Source organism: Mercenaria mercenaria, chromosome 13 (genome assembly GCF_021730395.1).
Source record: "Mercenaria mercenaria strain notata chromosome 13, MADL_Memer_1, whole genome shotgun sequence".
Lineage (NCBI taxonomy): Eukaryota > Metazoa > Mollusca > Bivalvia > Venerida > Veneridae > Mercenaria > Mercenaria mercenaria.
The window spans coordinates 13,529,370-13,547,569 of NC_069373.1; the positions used below are offsets into that span (position 1 = coordinate 13,529,370).

The 18,200-nt window shown below is 33.3% G+C and overlaps 1 protein-coding gene and 1 long non-coding RNA gene across 6 annotated transcripts in view; one reads left to right on the forward strand and one right to left on the reverse strand.

Moving 5' to 3' along the window:
• Positions 1 to 18,200, reverse strand: part of LOC128547828 (uncharacterized) — a 283,211-nt gene that overhangs the window by 100,564 nt on the left and 164,447 nt on the right. The window lies entirely within an intron of this gene.
• LOC123530509 (pleckstrin homology domain-containing family G member 7-like) overlaps positions 1 to 18,200 on the forward strand; it is a 234,285-nt gene that overhangs the window by 53,787 nt on the left and 162,298 nt on the right. The window contains exon 1 of one of the 5 annotated variants that reach the window (XM_053521208.1): positions 835 to 1,714. The exons of 3 other annotated variants lie outside the window; for them this stretch is intronic. In XM_053521208.1, the coding sequence (XP_053377183.1) occupies positions 1,339 to 1,714 (376 nt within the window). In that variant the 5' untranslated portion in view covers positions 835 to 1,338. Of the gene's footprint in view, positions 1 to 834; positions 1,715 to 11,528; positions 12,288 to 18,200 lie in introns of those variants that run through there. One more of the 5 variants, XM_053521210.1, reaches the window with a different exon arrangement.

The window sequence follows — 18,200 nt, forward strand, 5'->3', positions numbered from 1 at the left end:
TAAATTTTACATTCGGAAACTGGATGAATCATTTATGAATTCAGACAAAATGAGCAAAAATGGCAAATTGAAGTACACCGACCCAATGACAACATTATAAAGGTTATAACAATACAATTAAATAATTAAGTTATGATATATATAAGAGGAAGATAAATTGATGTTGGACTATATTTCGTGATATTTAACAGACCATTGGTAAATACATAAATTTAAATATAAAAATCGAAATCTGAATTCATTTAACATGTAAAATTTAATCGAATGTAAAATAGAATATGACGCTGTTATTTTTAACCATTCTCAGATTAAAAAATGTCAGCACCTCTGTATGTAATTTGAAGAAACAAAAGGGTTATTTGAAACTTTTGTTATGAACTTCAGAACTTTTGCCTTTCTGGCTCTGTCATCGTTTTATTCATTTGGCCTATCAAGGAAAATTAAAAACCTAGTAACTTTCTTCTTTTGTATTGATTAACGATGCATTAACACATCTGTCAGTATTTAGCCTATAAGACAGTTCAAGAAAATTATAAGTCGGTTTGAGGCCATCAGTACTTTGCATATAACATAAGATCATATTTCAAGCAAGAACGGACCTTTGTGCTCCAAATGAATGAAAAACGTATTGTTTACAATAAATTGATGTCGTTGTCTTAAAACATGACCACAAACAATATGCTACAGCAGATAAATATGCGAGATTAATCGCTAAATTTACTATATCATGGTAAATTCTTTTTTTTTCTTTTCTGCTTTGTTAAACATTTGCGTCTTGGCGAAGATGCGCACTGATAACATTTTACATTTAAAATGTTTTAATAACTTCCGCCAGCTAACACTAAGGACATAAATAACTATATAATTTAACTAATTTAAGTTTAGTTTCCTTAACGTTTGAATTTAAGATGGTTATTATCAATACACATTAAATGGAGTAGAAACGTTTTTCTTTTTCGTTTAAATTAATACAATTTCATTTAAACCGAGTGTTCAAAATGCAGCAGACGAAATTAAAAGTACTGTATGATATTGTGAGAATACTGAAATGACCTGAGTAGTAGAACGAAACGTCTTCTTTATAAATAAAGTGCACTGCACAACTCAGTGTGAAACTTTTATCTCTTAAGAAGCAAACAACTTGAAATCATATTCTGTGGTCAAAACAACTGTGTTTATAAATATATGGATATAATATGGGAAAGATATTCAGTGAAAATCAACGAGCTATTTAAACATTTTAATAAAGTAACGCATATGTATTACGTGCGGGAAGTATAAGGAGAGATTAAAGTAGCCTCCGAAGATACAATTGATACATGTATATCAGTTATTGAAATGGCGCAGTTCAGTAGCCCATTGAATATTGGTCGAAGAGCAAGTAGGACAGAAGAAAAGCTTCACATATTTGAGGGGAAATTATTGAGACGCAGTAGATCCCACCTAGATCCGGTCAGACAGATAAGAATAAAAGAGAACGAATACATTCAGAAACGCTTTAGGCATTGTATACATAGAAGCTCTTGTGAGGATGTTGAGGATTTCAATCAGTGCAAAAAGTGTAATAACACAGCTATATCTACCGACGTGCCAGGAAAGGAAATCAGACAAGAAGTTCAGTCTCTGTCAGACGAAGGCAATGATATCAAAAGTAAAGAGAAAATGAAAAGTCGTGATGAAGGATCAGATGGCCTTAGAGATGTAAACAAAAAAGGTAAACATATGAAAGATAAATACGGATCAGTATTTGATAAATCATATACTTTTAGTTATGTGCACATATGACGCAGATCTAACAGTAACAAGATGCAACCTCAGTAGAGCAACATCCTTTGGGAGACACAAATATTGACTGTTATGCAGAGATTGTTGTTCTGGAGAGGTAAATTTGATGGTATATTTCAGCTTAGGGGAATCTTGATGATATTGTTATAGAGAGGTTTTGCTTAAAATACAGCCGCTCTATAGAGATTGTACAGTAGTAACAACTATGTTTAAGGAACGCATCCCAATGGTATCATCTGACTTACATTTGACATTTTCTAGTTGTTATCTTTTTCTACAGCTTTAACAGTGTGTTCGCATGAGGTGACCGTATTCCATGTCTGTCAGTAGATTGATGCTGAATAGGTGAATGCGAGAAGAAATTTTGATACTTTGCTTGAAATGAAAACATATTCAGTATTTCGAATTGCTACATATTATACATAAAAGTTCTTAGCCATATTTATGTTAAAAGACATCAGACAATAGCTTGATCCCTGTTAGGCTGTTAAATACATTTAATCAAAGTGTTACTGCGGGAAACAGTTTCCGATTAAAGGGAGTACTGATCGTGCATGAACATCTATTGTACACATTTCCCATCATACAAAATGTCTCAGGTATCATATGAGCTTTAAATATACTCCCAAAGCACACTAATTTTTGTTTTGATTTGGATTTGTCTACATTTTCATGGTCATTTTTCAAGATGACTGTTAAAAAGCATATATATTTGTCTGGTAAAAGGGTACATGCCCGTCGTCAACTTCGTGAGAAAATGAAATTGTTACCAGTGAAACTGGTCGATTGCTATTTACAGCTTGTATGATGAATGAACTGTACATGTTTGAAAGTAGAACATGATTTTACGTGTAGTCTGTTTGTGATTTGATCCTTTGCTTTACATAGCTCTCTGTCTCGACTTTCATATTACATGTTTTCACGTTATAGTGTACTTTTGTCTGTCCATGTAGTAACAATGACTTATTGTACCGAAGTTATCAATCTGAATACGATTATTCTTTTTCGTTTAAGATTTATTTATATCAAAATCTAATATTTAAGTATTACTATAATGGCAAATATATGTTGTGCATAATGATAACACCACTGGACCAAATCTCTTTATAGTTTATGAAAATAAGTAATACGATGCCAGTACTAGTTGTCGACACGGTGGGTAATGTGTTAACAGAGATTCCGATCAGCAATTACCTTCAGTGTATTCACAAGTTAGCGCAGCTTATTTAGATAATGTAAAGTAGTAAGTAATATATCATAGTCTTTAACCATTGTACCATGAAATAGTTTGCTGATACGCGGTTATGTCAATTATGTTCTTTTTTAATTTTCAAGTATAAAGAATGAGATTTTGGAACACACACGTACTCTGTTTTTAGAGGTAGGAGAATTTCAATTGTCATAATTATTAAGACATAGTATAATCATTTAGTTTAACGTATTTTAGTTTGTGGAACTTTTTGACAACTTGGATTTGATAAAACCCTAAGAGGCTTGTTATAACTAGAGCTTAAAACTCACTATTTTATTTATTTGCGTGGATCAATGAAATTATTGAAAGTAGGCTTTTACTTGTTGGGTTTAAAGCCACACCGGCACTTTATTATGTTAAAAGGCCACTTTTCAAGATTTTGATGATGAAGACCGCAGGAGATTCTACGGGCATATTATTCCAGGTGTGGGTGGGTACCATTGAACCTTCTGTACCAGCTGGATGAAAAGTCTACTCCATAAGTGAGGGTTCGGTAAGGGGCACGTTTTTCGAAGCTTCGAAGCCAGCGACCTCAACCTTTTGGCCACAGAGGCCCCTAAAATATAAAAAAGTCGAAACTGACATTGGACTAATTTGATATCTGTATATAATTGATCTAGCACACATGTGCCAAAATGGAAGTATACCATCTTCAAGCAAGAATCTAAAATTGGAAAATAATCACGAACGCAATATTGTAACATGCTCGTCATGCTCTAGTGTTCTCCTACAGTTAACAGTTATATACATGTATTGACTAAACAATATACGTTCCATAATTTCCTTATTTATAAAACGTATGGAATATTTAAGATTGCTGTTTTAAAAAAAAATATATCTTGAAATTGTGTATCTCGAAACATTTTGATTTCAAATTGAATTTAAATTTCAAAATGAGGTGGTGCGAAAAATTAATCAATGGGCACATTTCAATTTGCTGTTCGCATTTTAGATATATGTACGTTCAAAAAGGAAACACCTCCCAATGACGTTTCAGAAACTGGAAACAATGCAAATAATGATATGCGATTAAATAACATGTTGTGATAGAAGTGGTGTGAGGGGAAAAACAGAAATATTTCCGACTATTCAGACAAGGTGGTGTTACACCTAGGTATCGATCATTCATAATACTGTTACGTACAAACAGTATGAGTTATTTCTTCGTTGGAGATACCAACAACTTATTTATTAAAATTGTATCGATAGTTTTTGTTCGAGAACAATGAACCTTATTGAGGTCTGTAAATTGTCTGATTTCATCCGATTGCAGACAAATTGCTTTGTTTTGTTGCAATAAAATGTAAATTACAAATAAATGTCACTTGTAAAAGAAAATTGTCGAAATATTCCAAAGTTTTCTGTGCAGTATGATTTAGTTTGATATTTCTTCACGTATTTTAACCTCCTGCATTGTAGGATAAAATCATTGGTCCTATAGCAGATATATTGGTAGACACACTGAGAAAAGTACTTTTCAGCGTATCAGTGGATCAAATGTATCAGTATATAAAAGTTTAAATGTATTGTCTCAAAATGTATCATATACCCGTGAACAGCAGAATACATTTATGATTTAAACCTTTGGTTATGGAGATAAATCTTACATATCATGCTTTCGTATGTTTCATAAAATTGGTTGCAGAGGTTAATCTTACATATATACCAGGATCTCATACGATACATAGCATTGGTGATAAAGATTAATCTTCATATATTCCATGCTGGCGTACATACAATAGCACCGATTTTAGAGATTAATCTTCATATATGCCATGCTGTCGTACATACAATAGCACCGATTTTAGAGATTAATCTTCATATATCCCATGCTGTCGTACATACAATAGCACCGATTTTAGAGATTAATCTTCATATATCCCATGCTGGCGTACATACAATAGCACCGATTTTAGAGATTAATCTTCATATATCCCATGCTGGCGTACATACAATAGCACCGATTTTAGTTATTAATCTTCATATATCCCATGCTGTCGTACATACAATAGCACCGATTTTAGAGATTAATCTTCATATATCCCATGCTGGCGTACATACAATAGCACCGATTTTAGTTATTAATCTTCATATATCCCATGCTGTCGTACATACAATAGCACCGATTTTAGAGATTAATCTTCATATATCCCATGCTGTCGTACATACAATAGCACCGATTTTAGAGATTAATCTTCATATATCCCATGCTGGCGTACATACAATAGCACCGATTTTAGTTATTAATCTTCATATATCCCATGCTATCGTACATACAATAGCAATGATTTTAGAGATTAATCTTCATATATCCCATGCTGGCGTACATACAATAGCATCGATTTTAGAGATTAATCTTCATATATCCCATGCTATCGTACATACAATAGCACCGATTTTAGTTATTAATCTTCATATATCCCATGATGTCGTACATACAATAGCAACGATTTTAGAGATAACTCTTACATAAATAAATGCTGTCTAACATTACATAGCGTCAGTTGTAGAGACTGATTTTACATACATACCATACTCATGTACGTCACATGGCAAGGATCAGATAAATCTTACATAAATACAATAGCATCGGTTGTAGATATTGATTTTACTTATATACCAATCATGTACGTCACATAACATGGATTAGAGAAAAATCTTACATAAATACAATAGCATCAATTGTAGATATTGATTTTACTTTTATACCAATCACGTACGTCACATAACATGGATTAGAGAAAAATCTTACATAAATACAATAGCATTAATTGTAGATATTGATTTTACATATATACCAATCACGTACGGCACATAACACGGATTAGAGATAAGTCTTACATTATATCTTACATATATACCATGCTCTCCTACGTTATACAGCATGGATTGAAAAGCATTAATCCTAAATAAATATCCTACTCTCTCATGCTTTTGTAAGTCATGAGATGTAGATACAATAATTATGTTCGTGAGAGTTAATGATATGTATAACACCCCTCGCGCTCTGTAGTTCTTGTTTAGACGGGACTGTTTTACTCAGAGCACGATCCCGAAGGACTAAAAATATAACAACATTGTGTCTTCAAGGACGGGAGACTTAACGGTCGCTGCATGGTTCAAAAAGGCTTCTGTTGTGACAGTTGATTAAAGTCTTCAAGAAATCCATGGAAACATTAAACGCAACCAAGATCAGTAAAGCACACGCGGTGTGATTAAAGTTAGCTCATAAGATGTAATGAAAGTCCAACACTATTCAAGCTCCCTAGCACCGGCTTAAGCAGAACTCTTATTATTCAGCCGTTGAATGTAACAGACAATATAACAACACTCAGACAAAGTACTGTTAAATGTTCAAGTTACGTCTGAGACAATAGTCCTTTTCACAAGTACTTTGTGTAACATATCAATTATTTGCACGTGCATACTGCAGGTTTTTGTCGTTCATTGGCCGACAAGTTAATTAACCTCGAAGTTCAAGTTACGACAATGTGTACAAGGTCAGTTGACGAAAATCCATATTCAGGTGATTGATTTATGACATAATACATAACACTTCACTGTTTAGTTACATAAAAGTACTACAATTTGCTATTGTCATATCTTATATCGGTATTATACTTTTGCAAGAAACATACAAATCAGATTTTATCATTGAAACACATGTTGGCAATGTTTAAAAGGGTAATCGCATTTATGAATCAAATTGCAGATACACGGGAAGAAAGCCAATGATCAAACCAACCAAACAACTGATAAAATAATTGAAATAATCAATTATTGTAATACTTGTAATGTTTTACAATAAGCATTTTAAAATCATTATCATGTTAAGGTAATTACTTATATAATAACCTGTACAAATTGTTAATACATGTGCCGTGCCATGGGAAAACCAACATAGTGGCTTTGCGACCTTCGCTTTTAAAGCCTACTGCAATTAGAGAAACCGTTAGCGAACAACATGGATCCTGACCAGACTGCGCGGACCAGACTGCGCGGATGCGCAGGCTGGTCTGGATCCATGCTGGTCGCAAAGCCACTATGTTGGTTTTTCTCATGGAGCGGCTCACATGTTAGCAGGCAAGACATTTATGAAACATAAACACAGTCGTTTAGCAGAGAATGTGTTGTTTATATGAACGATTATATGGATAATTACTTTGCATGTAGGCCATAATGTTTGTGTATCTCATCTTACAAAACAATCCGAATCTTATTTACCGGGAATCACTGGCAATGTAAGACAGGTGTCTGTTGTGACGAACGTCTAATTGCTTCAAGTGTTTTGTTATGTCTGTTAATGAAGAAATAAAAGGCACATTCCACATGTGCCGAAGGAGAATGGTTATTATGCATTGCTATGATCTTTTTTATTTAGAACGTAGAACGGTTAAAGAAAAGAAAAATCACTACAAGAACATAATGCAAACAATCAAAATAATACGTTCGTTTTAAACAAATCTAGCAAGAGACAAGATTAAGAAATAAATACTCTGCGACTTGTATGGCTACTGTCAATATGGCAGTTCCAACAGAGTTTGCCCTTTAAAACCTTTAAAATGGAAATATGAAAATGATAAGAAACAGAGACTCTACATTTTGAAAGAACAATGGATAACTCACCTTAAACTCTGCCAGATCTTTCAACTGACAAAAATACACGCAATTTAGATTACGATAAGGTGCTTAATGATGTCACAATACTGGGTGAAGTTTTTGAATCATTTGAAATAACTGTTTCAGAACATGCATCCGAAGGCACTTCTGAAGGTAAAATGCATTACAATTTGTATAGAGGAATGAATATTTGGCGTAAATATAGATGTAAGCAATATGTTTACTTTATTTCGAAACCATTCTATTCAGTGAGGTGGAAACGATATAATATTCTCAGAATTTACCATTTTTCAGCTCGACTATTCGAAGAATAGTCTAGCTATTCTACTCACCCTGGCGTCGGCGTGGGCGTCACACCTTGGTTAAGTTTTTGCATGCAAGTACATACAGCTATCATTTAAAGGCATATAGCTTTGAAACTTATTTTTGTCTTTTTCTATGTCAATTACCAACCTCACTGGGTCAAGTTCCATAACTCTGATATATATTTTGAGCAAATTATGCCCCCTTTTGGACTTAGAAAATTCTGGTTAAAGTTTTACATGCAAGTTACTATCTCCAAAACTAATGCAGATATTGAATTGAAACTTCACATGTGTCTTCGGGGTTAAAAAAATAGTTGATAGCGCCAAGTCCCATTACTCTGACCTTCATTTTGGCCAAATTATGCCCCCTTTTGGACTTCGAAAATTCTGGTTAAAGTTTTGCGTGCAAGTACATACTGCTATTACTAAAAGGCATATAGATTTGATACTTATTTTTTCTTTTCTAGATAAATTACCAACCTCACTGGGTCAAGTTCCATAACTCTGACGTGTATTTTGGGCAAATTATGCCCCCTTTTGGACTTAGAAAATCTTGGTTAAAGTTTTACATGCAAGTTACTATCTTCGGGGTTATAAAACTAGTTGATAGCATCAAGTCCCATAACTCCGACCTGCATTTTAGCCAAATTATGCCCCCTTTTGGACTTAGAAAATCCTTGTAAAAGTTTTGCGTGCAAGTATACAGCTATTACCAAAAGGCATATAGATTTGAAATTTAATTTTTCTTTTTCTAGATCAATTACCAACTTCACTTGGTCAAGTCCCATAACTCTGACATGTATTTTGGGCTAATTATGCCCCCTTTTGGACTTAGAAAATTCTGCTTAAAGGTTTACATGCAAGTTACTATCTCCAAAACTAATACAGATATTGAATTGAAACTTCTCATGTATGTGCTTCGGGATTATAAAACTAGTTGATAGCATCAAGTCCCATAACTCTGAAGTGCATTTTGGTCAAATTATGTCCCCTTTTGAACTTAAAACTCTTTTGATATTTAACATTTTGGGTAATATTTTCCTGCGTCTGGGACAATATTTCGAATAGTCGAGCTTGGCTGTCTTACGGACAGCTCTTGTTAGACTCAAATATTAAGACGGAGTTTTTGGCGCTTTCTGTCATTGCATCTGCTTTTAGATCTCGACTCGAAATCTTCTGAGTATTTCGTTATTATGAATTGCTACCGTCGCTTGGAAATAAACGTCTTTTTTCAAGCAGTCTTTGATTAGATTCAGAATAGTTTTATTTCATGTTTTTGTGTCTATAAACATGATAAAATGTTTACGATGCCATTATTTGCAATCTTTTTAACACAAAGAAATTATTTGCAGACGACATAAACAGACAATTGAATGGAATAAATGTAAAAATCAATGTAAAAGATGAGTAAACAACTGAGTTATTTTCTAGAGTATTCAGCTTTAACAAAGTAAATATCCCGAGACGATTCTAAGAAAAGAGCAAAATGGCGGAAATTGTTATGTTAAATTCAATAATGCAGGAAATGTAATTTGTATCTTCGATTTCATCCTGTAGATTTTATTCAGAGTAGACTGGAATATGTATCACAATAATAAAAGTTGAGTCCATAAATTAATTTTTGCTTTAAGTTATACATTTTTTAGTCATTTCTACTGTCACTGTCTCATATGTTAGAAATTACACAAAATTGATGAATATTTGAGCCGCGCCATGAGAAAATCAACACAGTGGCTTTGTGACCAGCATGGATCCAGACAAGCCTGCGCACCCGCGCAGTCTGGTCAGGATCCATGCTGTTCGCTAACAGTTTCTCTAATCCCAATAGGCTTTGAAAGCGAACAGCATGGATCCTGACCAGACTGCGCGGATGCGCAGGCTGCTCTAGATCCATGCTGGTCGCAAAGCCACTATGTTGGTTTTCTCATGGCGCGGCTCATTTCATAACGATTAGACTTCATATTATGACTAAAGGACACTGCGCACTAGAATCTATATTCTCACCGATGAAACGAATGTACACGACAAAAAGATAAATAAGCTTAACTTGTATATGCATATTTCCATAGTTCAGTGCTTTATTACTTAGGTTTGTGCACAAATAACGGAAACTACTTAGTGGTGGTTTGAACGAAAGACCCGTGGTGACATTTCAACTTCATTATTTCACGATTTCTGCTTCCTGATTTCACGATTTCCACTTCATGAATTCACGAATTCACGATTTCTTCTTCCTGATTTCACGATTTCCACTTCATGAATTCACGATTTCACGATTTCCACTATATGAAGTGCTTTATTACTTAGGTTTGTGAAATCGTGAAATCGTGAATTCGTGAAGTGGAAATTGTGAAATCGTGAATTCGTGAAGTGGAAATCGTGAATTCGTGAATTCATGAAGTGGAAATCGTGAATTCAGGAAGCAGAAATCGTGAAATCGTGAATTCATGAAGTGGAAATCGTGAAATCAAGAAATCGTGAAGTTTTTTCGTGAAATCGTGAATTCATGAAATCGTGAATTCATGAAGTGGAAATCGTGAAATCGTGAATTCATGAAGTGGAAATCGTGAATTCAGGAAGCAGAAATCGTGAATTCATGAAGTGGAAATCGTGAAATCAAGAAATCGTGAAAACATGAAATCGTGAAATCAAGAAATCGTGAAGTTTTTTCGTGAAATCGTGAATTCGTGAAATCGTGAATTCATGAAGTGGAAATCGTGAAATCAGGAAGCAGAAATCGTGAATTCGTGAATTCATGAAGTGGAAATCGTGAAATCATGAAGCAGAAATCGTGAAATAATGAAGTTGAAATGTCACCACGGGTCTTTCGTAGGTTTGACAGTTCTAATACGGTGTCCACACCGTTTCTTTGTGTGCTTTGTTCTGTCTTTCTTGACTTCATAGGTGTATTTTTGTGTACAGTTCTAACGTCTCATCCGTATATACGCTACAGCAAGGTGTTTTTTGGACGCTTTGTTTCTTGACCTTGGTTATTCCTTTTGGATCTTTGTCCATGGTTTATGTATGTTTGTATTTATGAATATTATATGGTTAAACGTCTCAAACAACATCACTTCTACATGTGATTTTGCTCGGCAAAATATCGTTGCTGTTACCATTGTTGTGTGTCATTTGATCTTTCAAAAGTAATGTGAGTTACCAACAAACTTTCCAGTGTTGTGGTCTTACCTTTTTCAGTGAGTAACAATGCGTGCACGTGTCAAAGCATTATAATTCTAACTAGTATGATTTTTCTCTACAGTTAGATTAATCTATGTTAATACTATCCGTAGTTTGTCTTTTATTTCTAACAGATGCATTTTGAAACCAACATGAACCAATGTACAACGGACGATTGAAATAATGGCGTTAAACCCAAACGAACGAACAAACAAACAATTAATAAATGGTAAATTGCCAGAAAACAGTACAACAAACATTATCTTACACAGATAATTGCTAAAATGTCCCACAGTTGTTTATATTTTTGTTTATTTTTCTGCTTTGTTAAACATTTGAGATTTATCGCAGAAATTTTATTTAAACTGTTTAACTTCCGTCAATTCAAACAATGATCACAGTTATATTATGTAACTCATTTCAATTTACTTCCTTTTCTATCTTGAACGTTTTAATCTCAAACAGTTAATACAAATCGCGGTAAATTAAGAAGAAACCAAAGGATGTTTAAAGTAAGGTATTAACCTGACAAAATATTGATTTGTGTATTACATCTGGAAGTTGCTAGACTTGTTTTTCATAAAATTGAGTGCAATACAAAATTCAAATTTTGATAGATGTTATGCTTTTGATATACAACTTTAAATAATATGACATTTTGTGATTATAATACTGTGTTAATAAATATCCAGGTATAAATTGAGAAGGGTATTCATTGGACATAACACAAGATATCTAAATTCATAAATATTGTGTGCGGGAAATATTGAAATATATCTAATGTTGAAATGGCGCAGAACTATAGTCCATTGAATATTGGTAGAAGAGCAAGCAGGATTGAAGAAAAACTTTACATAATTGAGGGGCTATTAATTATTGGGTCACAGTAGATCCCACCTGGATTCGGTTAGACAGATAAAGATTTAAGCATTGTATACATAGAACTTCTTGTGGCGATGTAGAGGATTTCAGACAGTGCAATAAGTGTAACAATACAACGATATCTACGTGTGTTCTAGGAAAAGAAAACATACAGTTCGAATTCGACAAATTTGTAATAAATGAAAGCATGGATACGAAAAGTAAACTGAAAGTAAATAGTTGTGATGAAGCCTCAAAATCTGCAAATGATGAAAAAGACGAAGGTAAAACATATACATGTTAACTTATTTTAGGACAATTAGTTTAAAGTAAATTATGTACATGTACTTCAGTATGGACGATTTAACCTAAGAAATCGTTTCACGTGTAAGTTGTTGTTTCTTGTCGCGCAGCAAGTGTGTGATATGACGGGTTAAATTCATCAGCAATAAAGTCCTCAGTAATCGTCTATACCAGCTCTTTCTGACCAAATTATTTACATGTCGATAGCTTAGTGCCTCGTATTTATATATCCATATCCAGCATATTTCCAAGGGGTGGACTTTCCTTTCAAAATGGGTTCTGAACATCTGTCGTTTTCTTTTGTTGCAAACAGTTCCATGCATCCTTTGAGCCGCTCGGTGAATATAACTTTTTTCGGGTTGATAAATCCTGATATCAACCTATGAAAAAGTCAATAATTGTTTTATTACATGAATAGATGTATAGTCAGTATTGTTATTAAAAATAGATCGGAGTAGTAGCTCCTACTACTTCGATCTATTTTTTATTATCGTACTATTTATAACCCAAGATAAGTTGATATGATATGTACTCATTACTTTTCGAACCGTTTTCAGCCAATCAGAGAAACAATAGAATACAGTCATGTAATACTTCCTATTGTGTTTTAATTATCAGTAAAATAACAAATTGGCATTTATTTAGGTATAAGCTTTAATCACTTGGAGAATCTTTTATACAAAATTATTATATTGCCAGTTAGACACCGATCTGCATTTTGAAAGTTCAGGGGTGGTGTAGCACCTTTAAGGATAGAAACTGGTCGCTATGAAGGTTTAAAATATGGGGACAGACACTGTCCATTTTGTAATAGTGTAAAGCCTGAAAAGAATGTGATATGTATAGGGATTTTAGAGCTGAACTGTTCGCTAAAGCCAGTAGTCTGAACAATGCTTTCATGTTAATGTCAGATTGTGATAAATTGAAATTCTTATTTTCCAACCAAGAACTTGTTAGAGTGATTGCCAAAACCTGTCATAGTATTTTAACAAGAAGGACATCAGTCCTGTGTAAATAATAATATACTTTTTATTATGAGCTTTTGAGAAATATGTGTTATGAGCTTTTGAGAAATATGTGTTATTTCCCTTTAATAGCTCGACTTTTCTAAGAAAAAGTAGAGCTTTTGCACTCACCCCGGCATCTACGTCTCTGTCGCTGTTGGTTAAAGTTTCTGATGAAGTCAATTGTCTCTGTTACTATCAAAGCTTCTGATTTGAAACTTGAAATACATTTACTATCTGGTCTACACCAGGAGAAACAGTCCCAAAAACTATGATTTTAATTTTGTCAGAGTTATGCCCCTTTTTAACTTAGAAATTTTAGGTTAAACTTTTTGGTTGGTTGATTGTATTGTGCTTCAAACGCCGTTTTTCAACAGTATTTCAATTATGTAACGGCGGGCAGCCTAACCAGAGTTCCTAGATTCTGTACCAGTACAAACCTATTATCCGCAAGTAACTGCCAACTTCCCCACATGAATCAGAGGTGGAGGACGAATGATTTCAGACACAATGTCATGTATCAAATCGTCACGGAGAACATACGCCTCGCCCAGGGTTCGAACTCGCGACCTCGCGATCCGTAGATCTGCGCTCTCCCTATTGAGCTAAGCGGGCGGGCTAAAAGTTTTTGAGATAGTCTAATGTCTCTGTTACTATCAAACCTTTTGACTTGTAACTTAAAATAGTTATTTACTATCTAAGTCTATACCAGGAGAAACAATCCCCCCAAAAATAGTTATTTCTATCATAGTCTATGCTAGGTGAAACAATCATGACAACATATTTGGAATTTACACCGTTCTGAAAATGTTCGGATTAAAAATGTTTTATTTGCCAGATTTAGTGTTAAGCAAATTTAGAGATAGCTTCCAGAAGTCCTGGCGTTCATTTGGCATTTTGATAAAGTTGTGCTAACATACTGGTGCTTAAGTGTTATAACACACTCTTCTTGTCACTTAAAATTTAAAAAAAATCAAGAATTTTGAGACAAATTAATTCGATTTCAAATGTAATTCATCCCCGGGGATGTTTTTAAAGTTTAACAATGTAAACTTGATAAAATATCTTACATAATACGTAATACTTTAAATTGAACTTTAACTTCCAAAGGTAGGGAAAAGGTGAATTTTGGATTTTACTCCCACTTCTAGTAATACATGTTCTGCAGAATTGGAGATTGATGCAAGTGTATGGTAAAACATTATTACCCAACAACTATGTGTGAATCTCGAAAAACCTCACATTTACGTTCTTTAACATTGGCACACGAGTGATACTGTGGTGAATCAAACAACAGCAAAATGTCCGAAAAGTGGTACACATTTCGTTGAACGAATACTGACGTTGTTAGTGTGGCAAGAAGAGAAACAATAAAACAATACAGAAATTACTTTCTTATTACTTAGACTCAGCGGTGTTAGATATTTACAATACTGTTACTTTAAAACATATATGGCGTCTGCCATTTGTTATTTCTTCATTGAAGAGAGATCACATCTTTACTTGTTGATATTGTAGTGACAACTTCTTGCAAAGATAGGGCACCCGATTTTGTATAATTTTGTAGTTTTTACCTAACTTATATCTACCATACTGTATTTAGCAAACGTTTTGGGTTACATATTATCGCAGACATACTGCTTTCTTACGCAACCTTATACTGTAAATTATAAATATCCTTTGTAAAAAAAAAATTCCTTAATTTGTCTGCCGATATTCTATCTGCACGATAATAGATACAAGTATATCTTGCTGATATGACTTCAATAATTTTCGTCTCCTTCACGTTTTGATAAATCCTTTGAACAGCATGGTCCCATACGAAATATTTCGGTAGGCAGACTAGAAAGCTTTTCCCAGAGTATTTGTTTTCAAAGCGCCACGTAAAATTGATCCGATACATGAGTATAAACATTTGAGACATAAAATATAAAATATACAGTGACATCTGTGCTTCATTGACACTTGCTCACCAAATCCAATTTTCAATCCGGATGTTACCAGCCGGTGCACAAAAATGTATTTCACTCAATTTACTTCCTTGATATCTACAGCCATATACAAAAGAATACATCTAGGGTATTAACTGCGGTGATAAATCTTACATACATATTATACACTCGCATGCTCTTTTGGAATTTATCTTTGTTAGACTAATTACATAATTACTAACGAAAATGGCTTTTCACGTGCATGGCTGTATATAATACTATAATGGTGAATCACAGCGTTTAATAACATGTTGTTAAATTAATTAATGTTTTATGTTTTGTTTATATTAAACTATGCCATTAAGAAATGCTTCCTGCAATCCAAATCACGAGGTTCCGAAAATTTAAATATATACAAGAAATAAAAGAAGGACAAAAATCCAGCGATAATGACTTGATTATATCCACAAAAGTACACATTTAAAGTAAAACGCACAGACTATGAGGACAAACAAATGTTAAAAATATAAGTAGATACAAGTTGCTTTATGTAACTTAAAGATATATTTGAGCAAAATTTCGTATTTAACAACATAAACAACTTCATATAGTTTAAATAAACTTAAAATTAACTTTATGTGTTTTAACGGTTTAAAATAGAATATACATGTATAGATGATCACAGTATAAATGTGTACCACTATTAAAAACTGGATCAATTGTTATTGCATGACATTTAGTTATGAATGTTGTTCTATATGCAAACTTAATTTATATTTTTGGTAATGTTAAATACATTTTATGCGGATTTTATACATTCGATGTAAATATCTAAAGATGAAATATCGTAGTAAAAGATGACCATAGGATATCTTTAAATATACAAACATCGCGACGTATCCGTGTGTAGAAGATAGCAAAACCAACGTTTCTTTTTATATCATAAAGAATAGGCTGTAAATGGTATAAGGTAAGCACAGATATTTGAATACTATGCTTTAAAATTGTGCGTTCTGAATGTTCCAGTAATAATAAAAAATAATAATGTGTATACTGTGCATGCTGTTACATTTTTGGATTATTTATCAATCTTACAAAACATGTATTCATTTTTCTTTAGTAAGCATGTTACAAAGATGTAATAATTACTATCGATGTAAGTTTGTGACACGAACTACATGTTTTCTATGATTTGACTGTGGGTCGATATCTGACCGCAAAAATATAGAGCGTTTCCCTTTTTTCGGCGACGCCGTCTAAATTCGTTTTCGTTACCTATGCCACGTGACTTCAGTTTGCAAATCAAACTACTTGATAACGCATTATAGATAACTTATCAAAATGGAAGATTTATGCAACACTCTGCCTGATTGGACGAGAGTGTCAATTTCTTTCACTCTGTTGATTGTGCTACGCTGAGTGAAATGATTATCCTAAACGACGCTGTTCACAGTTTTAAAGCTAATTTTGGCTAAGTATATTTAGCAAGAATATTGATATATCTCAAAATGATAAGTAAGTTTAATAAATATGATAAAAACCTGTTCAAATACCAACGTATATCAAATTAAAGAAAGAGCTGAATACGTTCTGAGTATCACATGAATAAGGGTGTGATAAGAGTCTTTAATGTAGATAAGTGCTTTTTAAAAGATTTTCCTTGTTACAATTGTCGTCTGTATATAAAAAGGTTTCTTGCTTTTTTGTTTGCTTTGATATATTTGTTATAAATTATTAAACTGATTTATTATATAAGAATATTTTTCTTTAGTATGGTATGCAAATATTGAACTCATTTGAAATCTGTTGTATTATATATATGCTATATAATGACTGAATTTCATTACACTGAAATGAGGTACGCTGCATACAGTTTATCTATGTGATATGACTACGGTCAAACTTTGCTTATGAAACAGAAATATTGAAATAATTACAACTGTATGTTTTGCTTGACCTTCACTTTTTTATAGGTGTGACGTCATTGTCCAAAGATTCATGAATAACGAATATGCATTTGTTACAGCGGGATCAGTTGGCCTATTTTAGAAATAAATAAAAATAATAAATAAAAAAATCCTTTAATTGATTTTTTCTTATGTATTCTAATCAAACTTGATTTGTAGCATCTTTATTAGGCCCGCAGCCAACTTTGTTCAGCTGGGACATTTAACCCCTTTTAGGGGCTGCTAGAGCTAAAACTAGAAATGTCTTTATACAGCGTCTCATGAACAGCTTGGTGGATCTTTGTCATACTGTGTCTGGAGCATCATTATAAGGTCCTCTTCCAAATTTATTTATATAGGAACTTGGGCCCTATTAGGGACCACTATAGCTAAAAGTAGATATGCCTTTCTTCGCATTAACTATAAAATGTAATGGATTTTTATCAAACTCGATGTGTAACAATATCGTAAGGTCTCCTGCTATTTTGTTACAAATGGGGATAGGGACCAATTTAGCTAAAAATATAAACACGTTTAATGACTTCTTCTCATGAACCGCTTCATGAATCTTCATCAAACTACTGCTGTAATTATTCGTCTAAGGATAAACGAAACAAAATTGCAACCCTACGAAACCTTTGCGAAAAATTAAAAGAGAACCATTTAAATTGTTAAAGTGCGGTGTTTAGTTTTGCAATTTGATAAATGTTAGATGAAAGATGAATGTTAGATGAAAAATTCATAAACTTCTTTCCTTATTACAATTCGCCGACCATCACTTTTAAAGATATTTCTTGTTTAGCGGTATTTTTGCAGAAGTGGCACCAGATTACTGTTCCAGTGACAAAGTCTCCGCCAAAATCATAGATGTCTGTAAATCTAATGGATCTAGGTGTTTTTACACCTGAGTAACAAGACGGCTTTTCGAAAACTGTGAAAAAAATATCTTTTTTAAATATAACAATGACAAAAGTGTACTTACTTCCATGTTACAGCTGACTTCAGTTGTTATA